At 37.0% G+C, this 20,502-nt stretch overlaps 1 protein-coding gene across 2 annotated transcripts; it reads left to right on the top strand.

Annotated features, from left to right (window-relative positions):
- Positions 1-251: 251 nt before the first annotated feature.
- Positions 252-20,411, top strand: tbx4 (T-box transcription factor 4). Of its 2 annotated transcripts, none has more exons than XM_047161275.2 (9): positions 252-450; positions 5,984-6,120; positions 6,812-6,906; positions 10,375-10,494; positions 11,627-11,774; positions 16,048-16,200; positions 16,341-16,429; positions 16,541-16,776; positions 16,935-20,411. In XM_047161275.2, the coding sequence occupies exons 2-9, from the start codon at positions 5,986-5,988 to the stop codon at positions 17,603-17,605; spliced, it is 1,647 nt and encodes a 548-aa protein (XP_047017231.1). In that variant the 5' UTR covers positions 252-450; positions 5,984-5,985; the 3' UTR covers positions 17,606-20,411. The 2 variants fall into 2 exon arrangements, with proteins under 2 accessions (XP_047017231.1, XP_017345835.1); XM_017490346.3 differs by lacking the exon at positions 252-450 and adding an exon at positions 2,415-2,873.
- The last annotated feature ends 91 nt before the right edge of the window (positions 20,412-20,502 follow it).

The raw sequence follows: 20,502 nt of genomic DNA, 5'->3' as shown, positions 1-20,502 counted from the left end.
TAGCTATCAAATTGCAATGTATTTATTAAAAAAAAAAAATCTACCGAAAGGCACGTGTTATAAATAAGCACAAAAATATATACATCGAGGTTCCTAGAAAAAGCATGCACTGTGGCATCAGTAATGACGGATGTAGCGTTAGACTGTAAATTTTTGGAAAATCTCCATGTCCGTTCACACACACACACACACACCCATACGCGCGCGCACACACACACACACACACACGAAAAGCTAACGCTGCTCCTGCTTCTAATTTTTAGACCACGTGACGGTGGGAGTGAGTGAAGGTTAAATTCTCTTTCAGAAAGGCAGCTCAATTCAGCCCCTATAATAAAATTCATCCTCTTTATAGCCACATCTTCTATAGCACGGTGCGGTTTAACGCTTCTGGTTTTCAGAAATTCCCACAAAAGGCACCAGAGGTTTTGTACCCGAATCAACCCAAAGGTAAGAGCGTTTTTAATAATGTGTCGTACAGACAGTGCACAGGAGCACATCAAAAGTAAAGGTTTAAGTGATTTAATGTAGCATACAATAGATGATGGTCCTGGTGGAGGAGAAGGTGGAAGTGTTAGCCTAGCTCAGGCCTTGTGTACCCATCAGCTAATCATTTTATAAGAGCGGCCTTAACAGCGGATTTGACACGGATTAAACCTTCATTATTATTCAAATGAGATTATTTACATATAACTCTGATCTAATGCGAGTTAAGTTCATTTTTTTGTCGGATGATTAACGGATCATCTGAGTGATCGCACAGAAAAGAAAGTTTCGCATTATATTGGCCACTGCTTTGCGACACCAGTTACTCAGAGTAGACAGAATAAGATCATTTTTATTCAATACACAACACAAAATTCACCGAGGCCCAGGTGAGTGACTGAAGTTGTAGGCCTTGGCATGGATGAGAGATTCACAGTCCTTTTTGGCGCCAATTTTGGGCTTGGACGTTACATCTACTGTATGGTATGCTTCATGTAAACCATTTGAGACATATAATATTTCTATTTATACTTAAAATGCATTAACAGATCTGTTGCTGTGATATATAAATAAATTTTAAATGATTATATTAATGTTACTGTTCATTTGTATTTTTTATTACATTTATGTACAGTTTATGGTCTGTTAACTGATCCCCATCTTCAAAATAAACACATAAATATACAAAAAAAAAAGCGTAGATAAAATAACCGTGTAATATAATAATAATAATAATAATAATAATAATAATAATAATAATAATAATTGTAGTAGTATCATCAGTTAATAGTTACATCATCACTTATAATTATAGTGACTGAAAAATAAAAGAACAAATATGAAGTAGGCCTAATTTATCTGAGGTAGCTTATTTAATTGCAAAACTATAAAACATTTATTTCATTCTCATTTAATAGGCTATTATTACCTTTTTTATTTTTACTGATGGTGCACAGCACAGCTATGGTCAATAATGAGTTACATTTTATATTTTGGTAGGGTTTAATTAGGTTATTATATAGCCTACAGTTATAACTATATTTATTATCTGAGAGATACAGATCTAGCCTAGCAAACAGGCTACAGATATTCTGCATATTTAATACGTAAGTGATATAGCCTAAGAAGCATCCATTGACCTATCGCTTTAATCAAGTGATTTAGTTATTTAGTTATTTAATTATTCACACCTGAAATCATTTGTATCCAATTCCTGCCAATTCAGCATTTGGCAGTAGTATCGTTTTTGTCATTATTCAGTAAAAATGAAATATTGTTTTGTCAGAGGCAGACCCAAGCTGTGGCCCTTCATTTGCTCGTTTCAGCAGCAGAAATAAAGCCAAAGCTGTACCGGCCTGCCACGTGATTTATCGATCTTTCAGCGTTATGCTTCAAGCAATTTACTCTAAAACCGCAATCATATTTCACTGGAAATGTACAGGCGTTTAAAGCAAAATCCTCCACCAATTTCAAATGAAATCCTGCGCGTACAGATACAAATAAGCAATGGAATAAAAACAAAAACCACAAACCATCAAACCTAATGAACAAATATATAGTAGTTACTGTATGCTACTGTGTGTGTATAGGCTAGTCTGATTTCTCGACATTTCTGTCTGTCAGTCTCAACTTATTTACATGATTACATGCCCTAGGCAGGATGTGCCCTTGACCTTGATGCAGACTGCACACTCTTAAAGAGATTTTTATCTATCTGGATCATTCTTTAACAGGATTAATACCTCAGGACTTCAGACGAAAATTTGACTTTCCACTGAAACACTCTGTAGTCTTTAACCGTCTCTTAATTTGAGGTTGCGCTGCTGATTTAGTCATAACTGCCCATATCCAAATTTGATATGGGGCAGGAGATAAGGATCCATGTCTTTTGCCTCGATTGATAACTTGCTTTCTGCATAAGAGGAATAATCGCTGGTGTTGTGGTTGCTCAAGTCAGAGGAACAGTTTGAGGGCCGCTTATAGGTGTTATTATCATCGAGTGCGACGTCAGCGATGAGACACGAAAGGGAGGGGGAGAGCGCGTGAGAGAGCCCTGTAATTCACCCCTACTGTCTTAACAAATCAAGCCGTTCAGCATAGTCCCCTTTGTGTATTCTCAAGAAAACATTGCGTAGTGAGCTCTGCTCAAAGCCACCAGTGCATCTGCTGCTGAGCTGAGAGTCTTCATTTCGGACAATATCGGTGGGTTTTGGTGCACTGAGCGTTTGCGCGAGAACCGTTATATCGCCTTGACGCAGTTGATGCTGAGCAGACCGCGCGCGCACTAACCGGGACGTAACTTCCTGCCGAATCGCACCGAGGACTCTTTCCTGTTTTCTGGAAGGAGATGGAGGAGGAATTCAGCACGTAATAGACGATTTAATGAGGTAATATTTATAACACCTTTGGTGGGCACGAATGAATATCCGCTGTTTTGGAACTCGTCAAATGGATCAAATTATAACTAGAGCTACAACCCAATTTTCGGAGTTCATTCAGCTAATCGGATTTGATGTAGCAGATCTTATTCTGCTTTATAAATGTATTTAAAAAAAAAAAAATCAAATGCACTTCTGTATGGAAAGTTAAAAATGCGATAGTGTTGAAACAGGGGTCAAAAAGCTCTTGGTACCAGAGCTGCAGGCCTGTTCAGTGTTCAGCCTCCAACTCAGCTGGTGTGGTCTAATGTGGTGTCTAAAAAATAAATACAGCCCAAATGTGATACGAACGTGACTTGGGCCTACATCACTTCTAACCGTTTAAATCGTTTAAAAAGAGTTCAGATATTTAAAAATGAAGACGTGTAAATGAATCCACAATCAAATAGCTTCTAATACGAAATAGTGTGATGCTCCCTAAATGGCCTACAGCATTAGGAACATTGTTATAATTTCCTATTTTAATAAAGATATTCACGAAATAGTTTTATTCAGTAGCATTAGACTTCCACAGATTAAATGACTTTGTTCAACATGACTCCTTATATCTGCGATTACAGGCAAATACAGCACGTTACATTAAGTGACCATAAGCTATGTTTAATTTAAACTATTAAATATTACATGTTTAATAGTGTTAAATAAATAGCGTTACTTTATGTAAGATATTTGTTGTATTTTACACTACATTCTATGTAAAACACAGACAGAGAAAAACCGGGCCTATTCGCGGATTTTATCATTGTTTTATGCTTAAGAAGACCTCTAATTGTATGACTCGATTTACATTGCGTTATAAAGAGTAGCTTGTCTTTAGTTTTGTGTTAGACAGAATAAAATTTGTATTTAAGAAATATTAGTCAGTATTATTTTAACTATATTAAATCCACAAAATGGACAAACAAAAATATAAGAGCAATCTAATGTGTTGTTGATGGTGAACAAAATAGTAAAAATGACACTGTCAACAAATGCATGTTTATTATCGTTCCACTATAGAAAATTGTGATTACTACTAAATTATTATAGCAGCTTTATTATATTATAAAACTATTTATTATAAATAGTAGCTAGTAAGTTTAGGTCTACAATGCACTGATTAACACTTAATTATTTACCAGTTACCCAAAGCAGAAATCTGTCCTGATTTTAACAGACCTGATTTGAGGAATTTTTCCCGAATATATTTGCCAGCTATTATGACAAGGTTACTGAACATGGAAAATCAGTGTTCTACATTTACAAACTGAGACATTTACAGACAGTCATACTCATATACACCAATTACTGGCAAAAATATCTGATCCATTTCCTCACACTGAATGGGAACTTTGATACTTAGTTCTATTACAAATGAGTGTCCTTATGAGCCTAAAGTACAATACAGGGGATGAGAGTTACAGTACAGGATGGCAGGCCAGATGGAAATTTATGAGAGCTGTCTTAATTACATGCATCATACCTGTATTATTCAGCCAAAGCCAGACCTGGAATGAAAGCCTCAAAAAGCCTGAAAATCACCCCCTGTTCCTGTCAATCATTTCAGCTTTCTAAAAATACAACCTACTATACCAACAAAGAACAAAGTGGTATTGATACTCAATTGTAGCACCTCAGGGAAAGAGGTGTAAGTAAGTTTGGCTTTTCTCTCAGGACTTTGGACTATAGGTTCTCCAAACCCAGTGTGCAAAAAGCAGTATCTTCCAAGAATAGTTTAGCGGATTGTATGTCTAGAGTGACAGAGATATAAACACAGCTCTCGCTCACTGGACTTAGTTAAACAGTGTAAGTGAAAGGCACCATTTTGGACTGGAAAAGTCAACGGCTGACTTGCTGCAGCTTCACTGTGGCTGTCAGGCCTTATCTTTATTAGTCACTGCAAATGTCTGCTTAAGTTTACATGGAATCTTGCTCCTCTCCTTTTATCTGAAGGGTGTGCACTCACACTGTTTATAGGTGTGAGATTAGAGGGAAAAAACGGGCATAGGGCTTCAGCACATGAGCGATTGGCTAGTTGGAATAGGCAACACAGGGACAACAAGCTATGGCGATAACGTCACTATAAACCTAACCTATGTGATGTTTGTGTGTGAGCAGTGAAGGGTCGTGAGAGAGGGGGTTCAGTTGGTGACCTCTGTTAATGGAATCAGCAGTGTTTAGGCCTCCTTACATAAAACTGTGCCGTAATGTTGGAAATATAAATATTTAGGCAGGCAATACTTTAAGAACAAATGGATCTCAACCTTTTCCATGAAATTAAGAGGCCAGGTCATATTATGACATTTTCTCTTAAGAATGTAAATGTTAATAATTTTTTTAGCATTTATGATGTGTACTGTAATATTTGTATATATGTAATATCACTACACTCTCAAGGACAAAATTAGGAGCCATACATCATCAGCTCATGTTTCCATTCAAACATCACAGGTACCCTTCATTTCAATAAGTAGATTTTGAAAATCATATGTAAAATAAGTCACAGTTTATTAATTATTTAATTTAATAGTTACACACTGGCTAAACGATTACATTGGCAAAATTTAATAGCTATACATTGGGTCATGTATATATTTCATACCATTATTAATATTTAATTATGTTTTAATAATTATGTTTTATAATACAGTTATAGTAAAAAATAAAATATTTTTATTAGATTCTAATAAAATTTTTAAGTGCTATAAATTATTATACTCAGTTTACCATAACTTGTAAGTGAGAATAATGGATGTGCAAAGATTTGGCTCTGTCATGCCATATTGAATCAGTTAAATCTAGGTTAAACAATATTAAGTCAGTTAAACAAACGCTTTTAAAACAATATCTTATACTAGTGATGGTAATAAACACTAATTATGTTTAGACTAAATTATTATTATTATTATTATTAATCATTCATAATGATTAGTATATATTCTTATGCAATGAAAGCAGCAATATTAGACTATTGATGAACCATATATCATAAAGCTTTTTTAAAAGGAATTTTATTATATTGACACAAAATTATGAATTATAATGGTACTCACTTGGTATATTTCTTTTTACTTTTTAAGAGATGCTCCAAGAAAAGGCCTCAGCTGTGGCTGATGAAGGTGTGACCGTGGCACAGTCTGGTGAGCTTGCTACTGACTCCTCACATCTGGGCTTGCCTGTGGCCCAGAGCATCCACCACAACAATGAAGTAGACCAGGTAAAACAATGCCTGACATTCTGACACTCTTTAGACTGCCTTCTTAATACGGTGAAAAAAGTGACATTATTTTGCTAAGAGTGAGAAAAACTACAAAAAGTGAGCATATTAGCATTTTACATAATTTAGGAAATATAGGGGATCCCAGAAGTCTCCATATATAGGGGACTATGTTTGCCAGCACCATGTTGGTTGTGCCTTCATCAGTGGATGTTCGTGGACATCCAGTTCTCGGTCAGTCCGCAACACTTCCAGTCTTTTTGAATTTGTTAATAAGCTTGGCAAGTGTGTCGTGTGTGATGTGCTTACCATGTTTCCTGTTAAAGTCCATCACAACCTTGCGACAGCTTCCCAATCCAGCCATGAGAATGATTTCAACACATTCTTCTTTTGTCAAAGGCGTTCTTAAAGGCTATCTATATATATATATATATATATATATATATATATATATATATATATATATATATATATATATATATATAATATAAACTAAGCATGAACAAAAATTGGAAGACATATTGCTGAAATGCGTTCATTTCCACTATGTATGGAGACTTTTGGGACACCCTGTAGATTAAATTCTAGTTGCATTTCTTTGCAGATAAAGTAAGATTAAATATTTTTTTAACACAATAACCTGAAAATTTAGCTCAGTTCTACTCTTTCTATATATTTTTTGTGCATGTAGAACATCGAGAACATCAAAGTAGTTCTTCATGAGAGGGAACTTTGGAAAAGGTTCCATGAATCAGGAACAGAGATGATCATCACTAAAGCAGGCAGGTGAGTTACCCTTCACTAAAATTCTGAGAAGGGGAATTTGCGGGAACTATTATCACTATTTTCTGGATAGTTGCTTTGTAAAAATATCTGTTGTTAAAAGTACCAAAAACTGTACTGAACTATTAGAACAAATTAAATATCAATGAGGAATAATTTATTGCAATATTTTAAAAGATTTAACAGAAATCCTCACTATATGAATTATTTATGAAGTTACCCACATAAAGCAAAGGTGAATTCCTGTGTCCACGAATGTTTAATTGGAAACACAAATGGCTGCTTTGTGCGTTAGATTTAATGCAGAACATGGATTAGGAGCAGGAGCTTGAGCATTAAGCGCAGAATGAGTCAACGCTTTCTGCCATGCATAGCCTGCCATTTCTCAAGATTTCTATGTGGGAAACGTATAAGGTCACCACAATTTTTCTTTAATGCTGTAACCTTGTGAAAAATGGGCCCTCCGTTATCCAGCTGATAGAGGGCATAACAAATCTTCTTTGAAGAGCTAAGCAGTGCACTATCACACAGCTGCAAGGGAGATAGTCTGTTCAGGCAGTATTTCTATGATAGATGAACACATTTTCTGTGTGGTTTAGCATAAAATTTTCTACCCGGCTTGGTTCGATGAAGTAAGACAAATGTTTGTTGTTTTTATTCTCATTAAGAAGTATTTGTCATCTATTTTGTAAACTGTAAGTCTTAGCAGAAATCACCAACATACCTCTGTGAATGGATCTTGTTACATAAACTCGGACTGATTTCATGCAGTAGTTCTCATCATAGTGTTAAGTTACCGAGGGTGTCAAGCTATGTCTGCGCTGTGTAATCTTTCGTTTTACAGGCTCATGCTAGCTGTTTCTGCCAGTATTGTTGCAAGTAATCAGTATTGTTAGAGGGCAGTGTGGATGGTCACAGCAGAACATGAGTATACAGTTATGAATAATGAACACCAAAGTGCATGCAAGTTTCATTAAATATGAAAAGTTATGTCTACATTAAATGCTCAATAATAATTAAATGTAAATTTCTATAGATACAAATAAAGAAGGAAAATAAAAGGATACCTAACAGTGGACAGTGATGCAATGTGAACTGCAGGACTCTAGTTTTACTCACAATAAACTCTGTACAATAGAGCGTTGACTGAATTAAATTGACTGTTGACTGCATGTCAGGCTAAATTAAATATTTCCAACACAAGTTGTCTAAAGACTTGATAGATTGTTGATCTTTTTTGTTCAGTCTTTTAAGCAGCAAGGCTGCATCTTTATGGCATCATTAACATTTGATCCAGCATGAGATAATGTGTTTTTGTTAGAGAAAAAAAAGCGGTTGAAAAATGCTAGACAAATCTGTTAAACAAATCAGTTTGTATGGCCTAAACAGCACTGTACATAAAATCATAATAATTTCAATAAGTCCAAACAATACTGTGAAATTTAAAAACTAGATTGTAAATTTACTTGGTTGTCTATAGTACTATCAAATGTTTTATAAGATATTCATCTGCAATATCTTATTTATTATGTTTATCTAATGGCTCCTTCCTTTTTTGCATAAAGGCATGTGCCACATGAATAAATACAAATATTTTAGCAGAATCATTTAAGATATTTTTCTGTGCAAAATACAAAAAAGTAGTGCATCAATGAGTGAGAAAGCAGTCCACACCCTTAGGATGTCTATTCTACACAGCTGAACTCTGGAAGAACTCCTCAGAGAGATTGTCAGTGGCTTGTTATTGCATGAGCATGTCCAAGACTCCAGCGTCTTCATGGCTGTTGAAAGTGAGAGCAGCCGGCCGGTGTGAGCCATCTCTTTGTACACACGCCGTCAGCGAGCGTGCTCAGGGGCACTGATCAGCGTCTCCCAGGCTCCAACGGGGCCCAGTGCTCCATCATCCCCATCTTTTTGATCTTTGCTTTGCTGCCGCTTTCCACAGACAGGATGGATCACTGGCAGAGCAGACGTGCGAGAGAAAGAGAGAAGGAACACGCTAAATTAAACAGCTGGCAGTACGCGTATGCTGACACACTCCTTATCCTTTGCCATTCCATACATACACATTCACATGTTGAGTGTAAAGAAGACACGTCTATGTGGAAACATTAGACTAGAGAGAAAGTCCTAAATATTAACAAAAATACCTTGTGATTATGGTTGGGGAAATTTGGATAATATTCATGCAAGCTTTCCCTGGCTTTTTAAAGCAAGCAGCATGACCAAAATAAAAAATATTTCATTACAGTATCCCCGTTAGCATTATAGAAAGTGACACAAAGAATGAAAAAAAAATTCACAGTGCAGGAAAATGTCAAGAGGGGAAAAGATAGTTGTAGCAGCCAGCTTCAGGGTACAATTTTAAGGGAGCTCTGTTACCGATTGTCAAACAGCTTAAAGCACCTCTATGGGATTACCCCATCCAGCTTGATATCCATGATTAGATTTCAGCTCTGGACCAGACACAGAGCTTACCTTGGTCTGGACCAGACACTGATCTTACCTCACAGCAATCCCAGCTCTCGCTCTGGGTATTAGAGCTAATGTTATCTTGGCTGCCCTTCACATGCCACTCTTCAGCCATGGGCCTTTGAAGCTTTACTCCTGCACACAAAGTTGAGAGCTTGCACTTTTGCAGCCATTTATTTAGAATATAGAGACAGATATAAATGTATGACTGCTGGTTGAACCTGTTGTCAAATGAAGCCCCAGATAAACTGATGCTCTATGGTGGAACTTTTGGAGGCCAGTGACATGCATGCTATATAAACTGCTGTCCATTCTGAACCGCCATTAAAAAGCACTTAAGGTTTATATGGGTACTAGTTCCTTTTGCATCTTACTTTGACGCACATGGGATGAAATTTTTTTTCAAGTTGGGTCATGGAAAGTAGCTCCATTGATGTATTTTATGGCTGGAATGTCTGGTATATTAACATAGTCTGTCTGTCATCCTGGCTTTTCTTGTGTTGTGACCATATTTCACAGAGCCGTTATACCAACAAACTATGACTGTAAATGTGAGATCACCTTGTGTGTCCTAGAAGTAGAGTTGCTATTTGATCGTTCTGCTTATTCCCCTATAAAACTCTTCCTCTGATGTTCTTACACATAAGGGTCACTTGGCAAAAACCAAAGAGTCATTACTTATCGCTCAAGAGACACCTCAGAGTAACCATGATTTATATAAGGTTATTCCAAGATAAAATGAGTTCCAGAGAGGATTCATAGGAAATGACTTGCTCTAGACCAACAGAATATCTAAGTAAAGCTCTATGAATGTACTAGTGACATTAGAAAAAGTTGTGTAAGAGATAAAATGGAAAGATACAAACCAGGTGTGCATTGTATACTCTTTATGTCAGCTGGAATAAAATGCTGTAAGTAGAAATAAAAACGGTTAACTTATTTATTACTCTTTAATTTTCTCTGAATTAAAAAAAAATCCTGTGTTTTTGCTGTTTTGAGGCGGATGTTCCCCAGCTACAAAGTAAAAGTCACAGGGATGAATCCAAAAACGAAGTATATCCTCCTAATTGACATTGTTCCAGCTGATGATCATCGTTACAAGTTCTGCGATAACAAATGGTAAGTCAAGGACCCTTGCTGCATCCTTATTTTACTTCCTATCTCCACTTAAACTGGCTAGAGATTAAGAAAAGTTTAATTCAATGCTAAATCCACTTCAGTCTTTATAGTACTGTAAGCTGTTCTAGAAATGTATTTATGAACTTTAAAGAGGGTTAGACTATAGCTTGCACCTCAAGGTAACCGAGTTCACTAACTAGTTTGTAAGGCTGCAGATTAGCACATATAGCCCTGTTTTAAAATGTCCACATTATTTATGTGTTTATCCTCTTGCCTTTGAAGAAGGAACCATACATAAATCTCCTCTACACTCACATCTGCAATCTTTGCATGAGTAGATCCATCAGTTTGTATCAGATCTGTCTTTAACATGGCACATCTGGTTTTTGTCACCTCTAGTGTCACCATTACTTAATTGTAATATAAAATCAGTGCATTACATCTAAACTGCTCAGAATCTGGAGTGAAATGCTCATTAAGGGAATACTGATTACCACACAACTCTACTGCTACACTGCTTAATGTTAGCTGTTTCTGGGAATTGTCATTAGCACACAGTTAATTATTCCAAGTTTCTGGCAAGCAGCCTGTCAAAACCAATGGGCTAAGAACAACAGGGTAATACATGCTGTCCTCTGTGTGACCCTGAGCGTCTGGCAGTGCCACCAAAGCGACCCATGAAATGTATTAACAAGTGGCCCCACTGAATGTGTAAAATACAGAACACTCAAAAACAAAACCATTCTTTCCCCTAAACTGCACATTCCTTCAAGAGAACCCACATTTTATGACCAATTTTTTAGTGATGTGCAGGATAGACTGGGATTTCAGTCTTTGCCAGTGTTGGTTCTGGAGTTCCTCAGCGACACAATGGCTACAGTCAAAGCAGTCACCCCTGGTCTTGAGGAATTATTCCTCTAATGCTATGGATATAAGTGTGACTATAGTATATCTATAATGTTGTTCTGAATAGAAGACTTCCTGTGAAACATTGAAAAATGGCCTTTGCTGTGGACACAGCATGGTTGTGGAACGTCAGCAAGAGATTCCTTAAAGTGAAATAATGCTACATTTGAAAGCCACAGCTTTGTGGTTTTGTCTAAAGTGCAGATAAAATCTCTCATTGCTTTAGGATGGTGGCTGGAAAAGCAGAGCCGGCCATGCCCGGGCGGCTCTACGTCCACCCTGACTCTCCTGCAACAGGAGCTCACTGGATGAGGCAGCTGGTCTCGTTTCAGAAGCTAAAATTAACAAATAACCACCTGGATCCTTTTGGACATGTAAGTGTTTTCCTAAAAAAAAAATGTGTATCATTATAACGCATTAGCACATTATTATAATTAAATATACTTTATATAAAACACATCCATCCAGGAAGCTCCCTTGAGCGTACAAAGATTAGTTTTTGAGATGCACCATCTGCAATACTTATGGATGTGGACAACAGAGTGTCTGCAGGTATCATGAAGTTAAATATAATACTTTTCCCAAGACTTTTTCTATGCTATTATATTACCGAAAACCAATCTTCAAAATAAAACACACAAGTGTCAGGAATAATACATTACTACATTTTCCACAGAGGTAACACCATCAGAGTGGCAAAGCGTACAGTGAGTCCTTGCTAAACTCTAGCCCCCTGGTTTAATTTACATTATTTTCTAACAATTCCTGCTTCCTGTGATATTTGTAACACTATTTCTTAACTGTTTGATATGTATTCTCAAGATTAATGACAGAAAACGTGAAGAGGCTTTAAATCAAATTAGTGCTTTTAGTGATATAGTGCAACTAGGAGTCAAAAAAGATAGAACAGATGAAAAGTCAGTGACAGCATGTTTTAGGGAGTCAAGAATTTACTCAACTGCATCAGTTACAGAAAGCAAGGATTAACATTTGCATTCTTACAGTGAGTAGCTAAGGAATTTCCCCCGGCTAATTTATAAACAAATCTGAAAGAGATTTCTGAAAGAGTCTCTGTTAAAATGATGACTTGTATCAATTATTATAGAAATAACCCACGAGAGGGCATGTGTTATAGTAATTTTTCACAGGTAAAGGTGTTCTTAGGCACAATGTGAAGCAGAGCACAAGTATTGCATATACTGATCATAGTCTAGTCATAATGTGCACAGACTAATCATCACAACAGATGGAACAATACCAGTTTAGACAGAAGGGAATACTGGATTTAGTCTACAACTATAAAATTTGCTCTATGCTTGTATTTCATGAAAACTTCATACAATGGATTAAATCCAGATAGACTCAGATAAAGGGAAAGGGAGAGCAGAATAGAGGTGAGGAGTGTGAACATGGCTGTGCTGCCCAGAGGGCCTTTGGGATAGCTTGTCTAAAGTCATTGCATCAGAGGCAAGCTCATTAGGTTCATAACCTGTCGGACTCATGCAGGCTTGGTCTGTCAGGATTAGTTGAGTGACTGGGAAGTGATAAGGGCGAGTAATGAGGCCAGTAAGAGGCTGCTGAGCTCCACTGATGCCCACACCAGCAGGGATACTGTGGTTAACCAAGAGCTTCTCACACTGGCAGCCTAGCTAGTACAGAGTACACAATCAGAAGAGAGCACATCAAATTCAGTGTAGGACCCTGAGAAAACTATATAAACAGCAACAGACTTTCAACAATTTGTCACAGCTTTGGAAACAGGGACTATAATGTATTATTACATGGAACAAGAAGGTTACTTAATCAGCATATACTGTACAGTCCCCCCCAAAAGCATTGGAACAGCAAAGCCAATTCCTTTGTTTTTGCTATACACTGAAGACATTTGGGTTTGAGATCAAAAGTTGAATATGACCTGATAGATTTGAGTTTTAGCTTTCATTTCCTGATATTTACATCCAGATGTGTTAAACAACTTGGTGGCAAACCACCCAATTTTTATGTGATCAGAATTGATGGAACAGATAGTCTTAAAGTAAATTAAAATAAATAACATTTAATATATTTGGTTGCATATCCAATACTGCCTCAAGCCAGTGACACACTGCCATCACCAAAATGTTACATTCTTCTTTTGTGAATACCATCATGAATTCCATCATCAATAAAGATTAGTGAGACTGTTCCAGATGTAGCCATGCAAGCCTAAGCCATAACACTACCTCCACCATGCTTGACCAATGAGCTTGTACGTTTTGACTAATGAGCAGATTCTTTCTTTCGCCACACTTTGGCCTTTCAATTACTTTGGTAGAGGTTAATCTTGGTTCCAGAACTTTTGTGGCTCATCTCTATTTCTTTGCGAATTCCAATCTGGCTTTCTGATTCTTACTGCTGATGAGCGGTTTGCATTTTGTGGTATGGCCTCTATATTTCTGCTCAAAATGTCTTCTTTGAATTGTGGATTGTGATACCTTCACTCCTGCCCTGTGGATACTTATGCAATGGCTCTGATTTTCCCTCTTTTAGAAGCTTTAAAATGGCTTGGTTTTCTGCCATAGACAGCTCTCTGGTCTTCATGCTGGTTTATCCTTTTTAACAACAAATGCAGTCTTCACATTGTTTAAACAATTAATCTAACAGGGCACACCTGAGCAATAAGCAACACCAGTCAGTCAAATGTTCCAATATTTTTGATCACTTGAAAAATGGGTGCGTTCAAACAAAAGGTGCTATGTTCTAAGTTGTTTAACACAACTAGATATAAATATCTGAAAATGAAAGCTGAAATATTGATCTCATATTCATCTTTTGATCTCAAAATCAAACTTCTTCAGTAAACCAATTCTTTTGTTTTTGCTGTTCTAATACTTTTGGAAAAGAATGGAAACCTGAAGTCAGAAGAAAACAGAAAACGTAATCAGAGAGTTTGGTCAATAAACTTACCCAGATTTGTCGATGGATCACATGCGGTAACGTCTGTATTCAACCGCTGATACACTTGAACCATTGAATTGGTGACTACTGTCATCATTTGCAAGAGTGAGTGTGTGGGTAGTGGGACACTCAGGTTGACCTACCGTCGATCTCTACACACTACAGTTTGTGACTCATCTGAAGGGAGAAGCTCAGGGAGTAATAAAAGAGATGACTTTGATGCTCATTGGCCCTGACACAGCTGTGCTGTGGCTGACCCTGAACTAACGCTCCAATAAGCATCCAACAAACGGCCCCTCTGAGCAGACTGGTGCCAGAGTGGCCTACCATCTCTCTCTCTCTCTCACACACACACACAAATTGGATTACTTACAATGCAACATAATGTGGAAGAGTCTGGATATTCATTTATAGATCCTTCCAAATTATATAGAACAGTCTGTTTTCTATTGTTTGTAGAAACTCCCACCTATATACACTACCAGTCAAAAGTTTGGAGACACCTGATTGAAATGTTTCTCATGATCTTAAAAATTGTTTGATCTGAAGGTGTATGATAAATGTTTGAAATCGGTGTTGTAGACAAAAATATAATTGTACCAACATATTCATTTCTTTCATTAGAAAACTTTCATTAATTTTTTAAATGGATGACTTGGAGAGAGGAAAAAAAGCAGCCAATAAGTGTGCAGTGTAGGTGGGAACTGCTTTTATACGGTTTAGAAAGCATCTCAGGGGGATTCCTCAAGAAATTGTTTGAGAAAATGCCAAGAATACATTTCTGGAAATTCTAGGCAAAAAGGGGGTCTACTAAATATATTATATATGCTAAAATACTAAAAAAAAAATTTGGGGGGGATTTTTTAATCACAACATAGTTCCCATAGATCCATTTGCGTTTTTTCCAGAGTTTTGATGACTTTATTATTATTCTAAAATGTGGAGAAAAAAATAAAATAAACAATGAGTGTGTCTAAACTTTTGATTGGTAGTTTATGTAAATTTCAGTGTTAGAGTGAAGTTTTTCCTCACCATGATATTTTTATTGAACTAATGGAGGTCATTTTTGAGTTTGAGTATATTTCCTACTCTTTCTTTGATGTTTTAGACAAACTCAAGGAAAAAACACATTTTGTAGATTTGATACTGATTTGCTAATTGGTGAGCACAGCTGATTTATAGTAATCCTCATTGGCCAGCATTGTGGCAAAAAGCAAGTGAGAGGGAAAACAATGAAATGGTTGTCCTGCAGATAACTGATGATTATTTTAATAACTATCTAACAAGTATTTAATAACTATATAACTATTGATGATTATTTTAATAACTACTATATGCTACTAGCAGCTAATCTAATACATCTGTAAACATTATTTACAGCAAAATTAAACTGTTTATTGCTTTGATAGCTAGGTCATTCCTGTATATACCAGGACCTGTTGATCAGTATTTAGCAAATAATTACAACAAAATGCTTGACAACCACCAGTTATTGGAAATGTTATACATATTAAATCTGAATAATGTTCCAATAGCTACTATGTCATAAACTACTGGTGAAGTCCTACCCAGTTTAGGGTTTGTTCTAGCTACCCTTCCACGTTCAGTGATAAGCCCAAGCCTCACAGTATGCATTAGCAGAATCCACAAAATTAACTCTCTCTTCTATTTATTTGGGACAGATTCATGACAATGTGTTTCTACTCCCAGATCATCCTGAATTCTATGCACAAATACCAGCCCAGGTTGCACATTGTCAAAGCAGATGAGAACAACGCCTTTGGTTCTAAGAACACGGCCTACTGCACACATGTGTTTCATGAAACCTCATTTATCTCTGTGACATCCTATCAAAACCATAAGGTAAATACTAGGTCACATTCATATTCACATGGCTAAGGACATCAAATTATGCACAAGAAGATTACTTGATGTTATGAATAATTACCACACAAAGGAAAAACAAAAACACATACAAACCTAAGGCTATCTTGTTTTTGTAGATTACCCAGTTAAAGATCGAGAACAATCCCTTTGCCAAAGGTTTTCGTGGTAGTGATGAAGGAGAGCTCAGAGTGTCCAGACTCCAAGGGTGAGTACTGTAAAAATATATATTTTTAAAAGTGACATACCAGTAAATATAATGTAGCAAATTTGAAAATGCTATATAAATACATTTCTGAATATGAGCACATATTTCCAGGAAAGACTACCCAATGATTTCCAAAAACATGGCAAGGCAACGGCTCATCACATCACATACCCATCTGGCTGGAAAGTTAAATGCAGGGGTACTGAGTGGTCACCCGCAGGTCCACTCTCATTATCAGTATGATAGTGGGATCGCCCTGTCCGGTTCTGACCCACAGGAGCCTCTATCCAACCCATTTCCTTCTGGCAGAGAGTCCAGCCTGCTTTACCATTGCTTTAAGCACAGAGGTACTGCAGTATAGGGTCTGGTAAAACCTGTCTTTATATGTTTATCAGTATGGAGATACAATATAATATCAGTTCAGAGCCAAGTTCTTACAAACATTAATATACTTAATTTAAAATAAATTTAGCAATCTATGTCTTTTAACTGTGCCTATTCCTAGATAACAACAGGCATTTGGAGTTGGGCTGCAAGCGGCCCTACCTTGACACGGCACCCTCGGCTGTTTCAGAGGAGCACTACTTCCGCTCCCCTTCTTCCTATGAGCCCTCTTTACTGTCTCACCCCTACTGTGGTGAAGCATTGGGCTCTAGAGAGGCTTGCATGTATGGAGGAATGGATGGTGATGCAGGAGCTGTAGGTGTAGCTAGTACCGAGGACATGCCTCCACCCTCGATGAACTGCAACATGTGGGCATCGGTGCAGCCCTATCCTCGCTATGGTATGCAGACTGTTGAGGCTGTGCCCTACCAGCCCTTTAGTGCCCACTTAACAAGCACAGCCACCACTGCATCCATCGTCTCTCATCACTCGGCATCTATGCAACGGCCACAAGCTGCACCTCAGGTTCCAGACCTGGTGTCTTTCGGTACACAGCGGGCTTTGCCACCAGTGCTGTCTTCCTCTTCCTCATCTTCCTCGCCCCCTGCTGGTGCTTCCTCATGTGACAAATCAGCCCATCTGCCACTGTACCACAGGAAACCTGGGTCACCTCTGAGAGTCCACAGGGATTTCTCAGCCTACCCGACCCAAAGCCCTGCATCATTGAGAGAACCAGTGTACCAGTATCAGATGGGCCCCAGCAACATAGGGTCCCACTGGACTGACAGCTAAGACAAGATGCATAACACCATTGTATAGTTTAATCTGATGTTTGTCTGTCACCTTAGAGTCATACACTGTCTCTAAGAACCACAAAGAGATTATTTTTCTATACAACCATATTTCCAACTCGTCAAGTTAATATGCAAATATCATCCAGATATAATAAGTTAAGAATTTGTAAATATACACCACTGTTCAAAAGTTTGGAGACACCAGTCATACTTTATTTAAATATCATTATGTCATTACTTATAAATGTATACAATCTAGATCTAAATAATATAAGCCAGGCAATAAGATGGCTTGTTTCATTCAAGTATTTGGGGAAAAAAATACTATTAAATGATAAGTAATATACAGCAATTACAGCATACATATTTTGCAACTTCTCCATAAAGCCTCCCCTGGGATTAGATCTCCATTGTTCAAATATATAGCCTTTTGGATTTGAATTTTGTTGTAATATATAGTGATGCTATACAGTAGATCATGCTGACACATCAGTAAATGATCATATACTGTTTTACAGCTTCTGTCATAACATTATCTACAGTTTATGGACTCACAACAAAATGGATTTTATATTATTTAAAATACTGATTTCAAACTTTTAAGTTGTAATTCCACACTTTTGAAGAGTAATGTATAGAGAGCATAAAGGATTAATTTACTCTATATCAATGTTGTATTTATTTGTGTGGTGTATTGTTTATAGTTGTGCTTGCAATTACATTGGATGTGACCATGCATAAGCACTGCACTGTATGCACCATTAACTATAGCTTAAGGATGTTCAATATGTTTCAGTGCCAATGGTGTGTTAAAGCACAAAATGTCAATGCTATATGATGTCAGTATAATGTAGGAGTCAGATTGGGGTTAATGAATTCAACAAATTGAGGTTTAACAATATGATTTTGGACAACACCATTTAGCACAAACTCAGATCCACACTGTGGGGTGGGGTGTCAGTTTTTTTTGTTGTTGTTTTTTTTTTTTTGCTTAGATAACTAGATAAGATGTTCAGAATCCAGGCCTAATTACACTGAGCAAAATATGAGAAACAAATACAACAGTCAATTTGCCCATACATTCCAAACATTCTGGATGGGATAGGATCTTTAACCCATTGAGGCCAATGTTGTGTTATTGAAATAATTTATCTACTGTGGTATGGTGGTGATTACTAGAAATTACCATACAAAAATATGTTGTGGGCTATATTTCCTAGCACTATTGAAATCAGAGGGCGTAGCACAATTAAAATGCTTTCGTCAGTTCCTCATTAGACTTTATGTACTTTGAGCTTAATATGTTGATGTGGCCTTAAATGAGCTCTATTCTGATCCATGCTGTGATGTGTCCATATAGAATTTGAGATCTCAACAATGTGTGCTGAGAGCATCAAAATATAGTTCTGATCGAGGCATTAAACTCAATCCAACATGGTACACTTAATGTAACTGGACATCAGAGAGGGCCTGCACAACCATATGGAGGCTTTAAGAGTGATCCTTAAGCCAAGAAGAGAGAACAGAGAACTGTTAAGATGTCCAAAAGCAAAGACCCAAAGGACTGAACCCTTACAAGACAGAAAATGTAAAACAGCAGGCAAATGGCCATAACACAAATTCAAAAAGGATAAACCAGACCTTGGTAAGCCTGCTCACTGCTCATTAAGAAAAAAAGGGGCTGTATCTGAAAACCATATGTTGACCTGGTGATCTGCATAATCCAGTTTGCTTTGGATTCAACATGTAACAAAAACCATGATGATTTCAGATTTTTTGCACACCTGTCGAATAAATGGTATTTTTTTTGTCTCCATTTTTTTGTTTCTAAAATGGGATTGTATTAGACACATGGTTAAACCAAAGGTAATCCAATCATTACACTCACTGAACTGTAAAGCAGTGGTACATATTAAACTGCTGACATTTCAAAGCAAACTATCATGAACGGCTACACTTTGAGATAGGAGGAGACCTGACCGTACAGTAGTTCCTGTAGTGTTCAGTAGCTTTCAGTTCATTTTCCCCCCAACATTGCATGTGGACTGAAATCACATGTTAATGATGTCAGAGGGTCATTATATATCTATGCATCATTAATCATGGCCCCTCTGACCACACTCAGATATCAGGGATAAATACTACATTTAGGGGAACTATATTATATAGATTTTATACTGATAAAATCTTTTGAAATTAAACTTTTACTATGTTTTGAGTAAGGTCCATGAGATTCCCCTACCGACACTCTTTCATTGCTGTGCAATTAAAGTAAATGTAATCCTAAAAAATATCAGTGACAGAAGTATTGCTAGGGATGAGACTAATTTATTCAAGCAGTTATATTGGAACCCCTGAGAAATGTAACCCTAGTGATTAAAAGTGAATAAATCATTGTAATTGAACTGTGTATCTAGACACAGAAATTGCTTTACAGGGACTATCCCCCACATGAAGTGTAGGGGATAGGGGCAATTACTTGGATAATACAACAGCAACAACCAGTCCATACAGGAGTTTTTTGTGATTATTGATTTTGCTACATTCTTTTTTTTTTTTTTTTTCCAGAAATCTACTCGAATTGTTTTACACTGTGTTTCTCAGTCATGTTTCTTGGTAAATGAGACCTCTTTTGCTGTACTGATGTTCAATGCACATGAATCGAAGAGGGCTTTGGCTGAATGTGATTTATGATGATGTCACGTGGCGCGTCTTGACCCAAATCTGCGGTAATTTTGAAAAACTGCTAGCTCCTGTGAATATTGTGGAGTTTGCTTGATTTTGCATTAATTTCTGCAATCGCAAAGTCCAGGAGGAACTGAACAATGTGTCTAAACATTTAAATCTTCTCCAAATGGATATGAAAATACTTTCCAGTGAAACTATTTTAACTTT

Source organism: Ictalurus punctatus, chromosome 17, assembly GCF_001660625.3.
Source record: "Ictalurus punctatus breed USDA103 chromosome 17, Coco_2.0, whole genome shotgun sequence".
Classification (NCBI taxonomy): Eukaryota; Metazoa; Chordata; class Actinopteri; order Siluriformes; family Ictaluridae; genus Ictalurus; species Ictalurus punctatus.
Note: the sequence above shows the minus strand (reverse complement) of the source record. Positions and strands in the feature narration are given on the sequence as shown.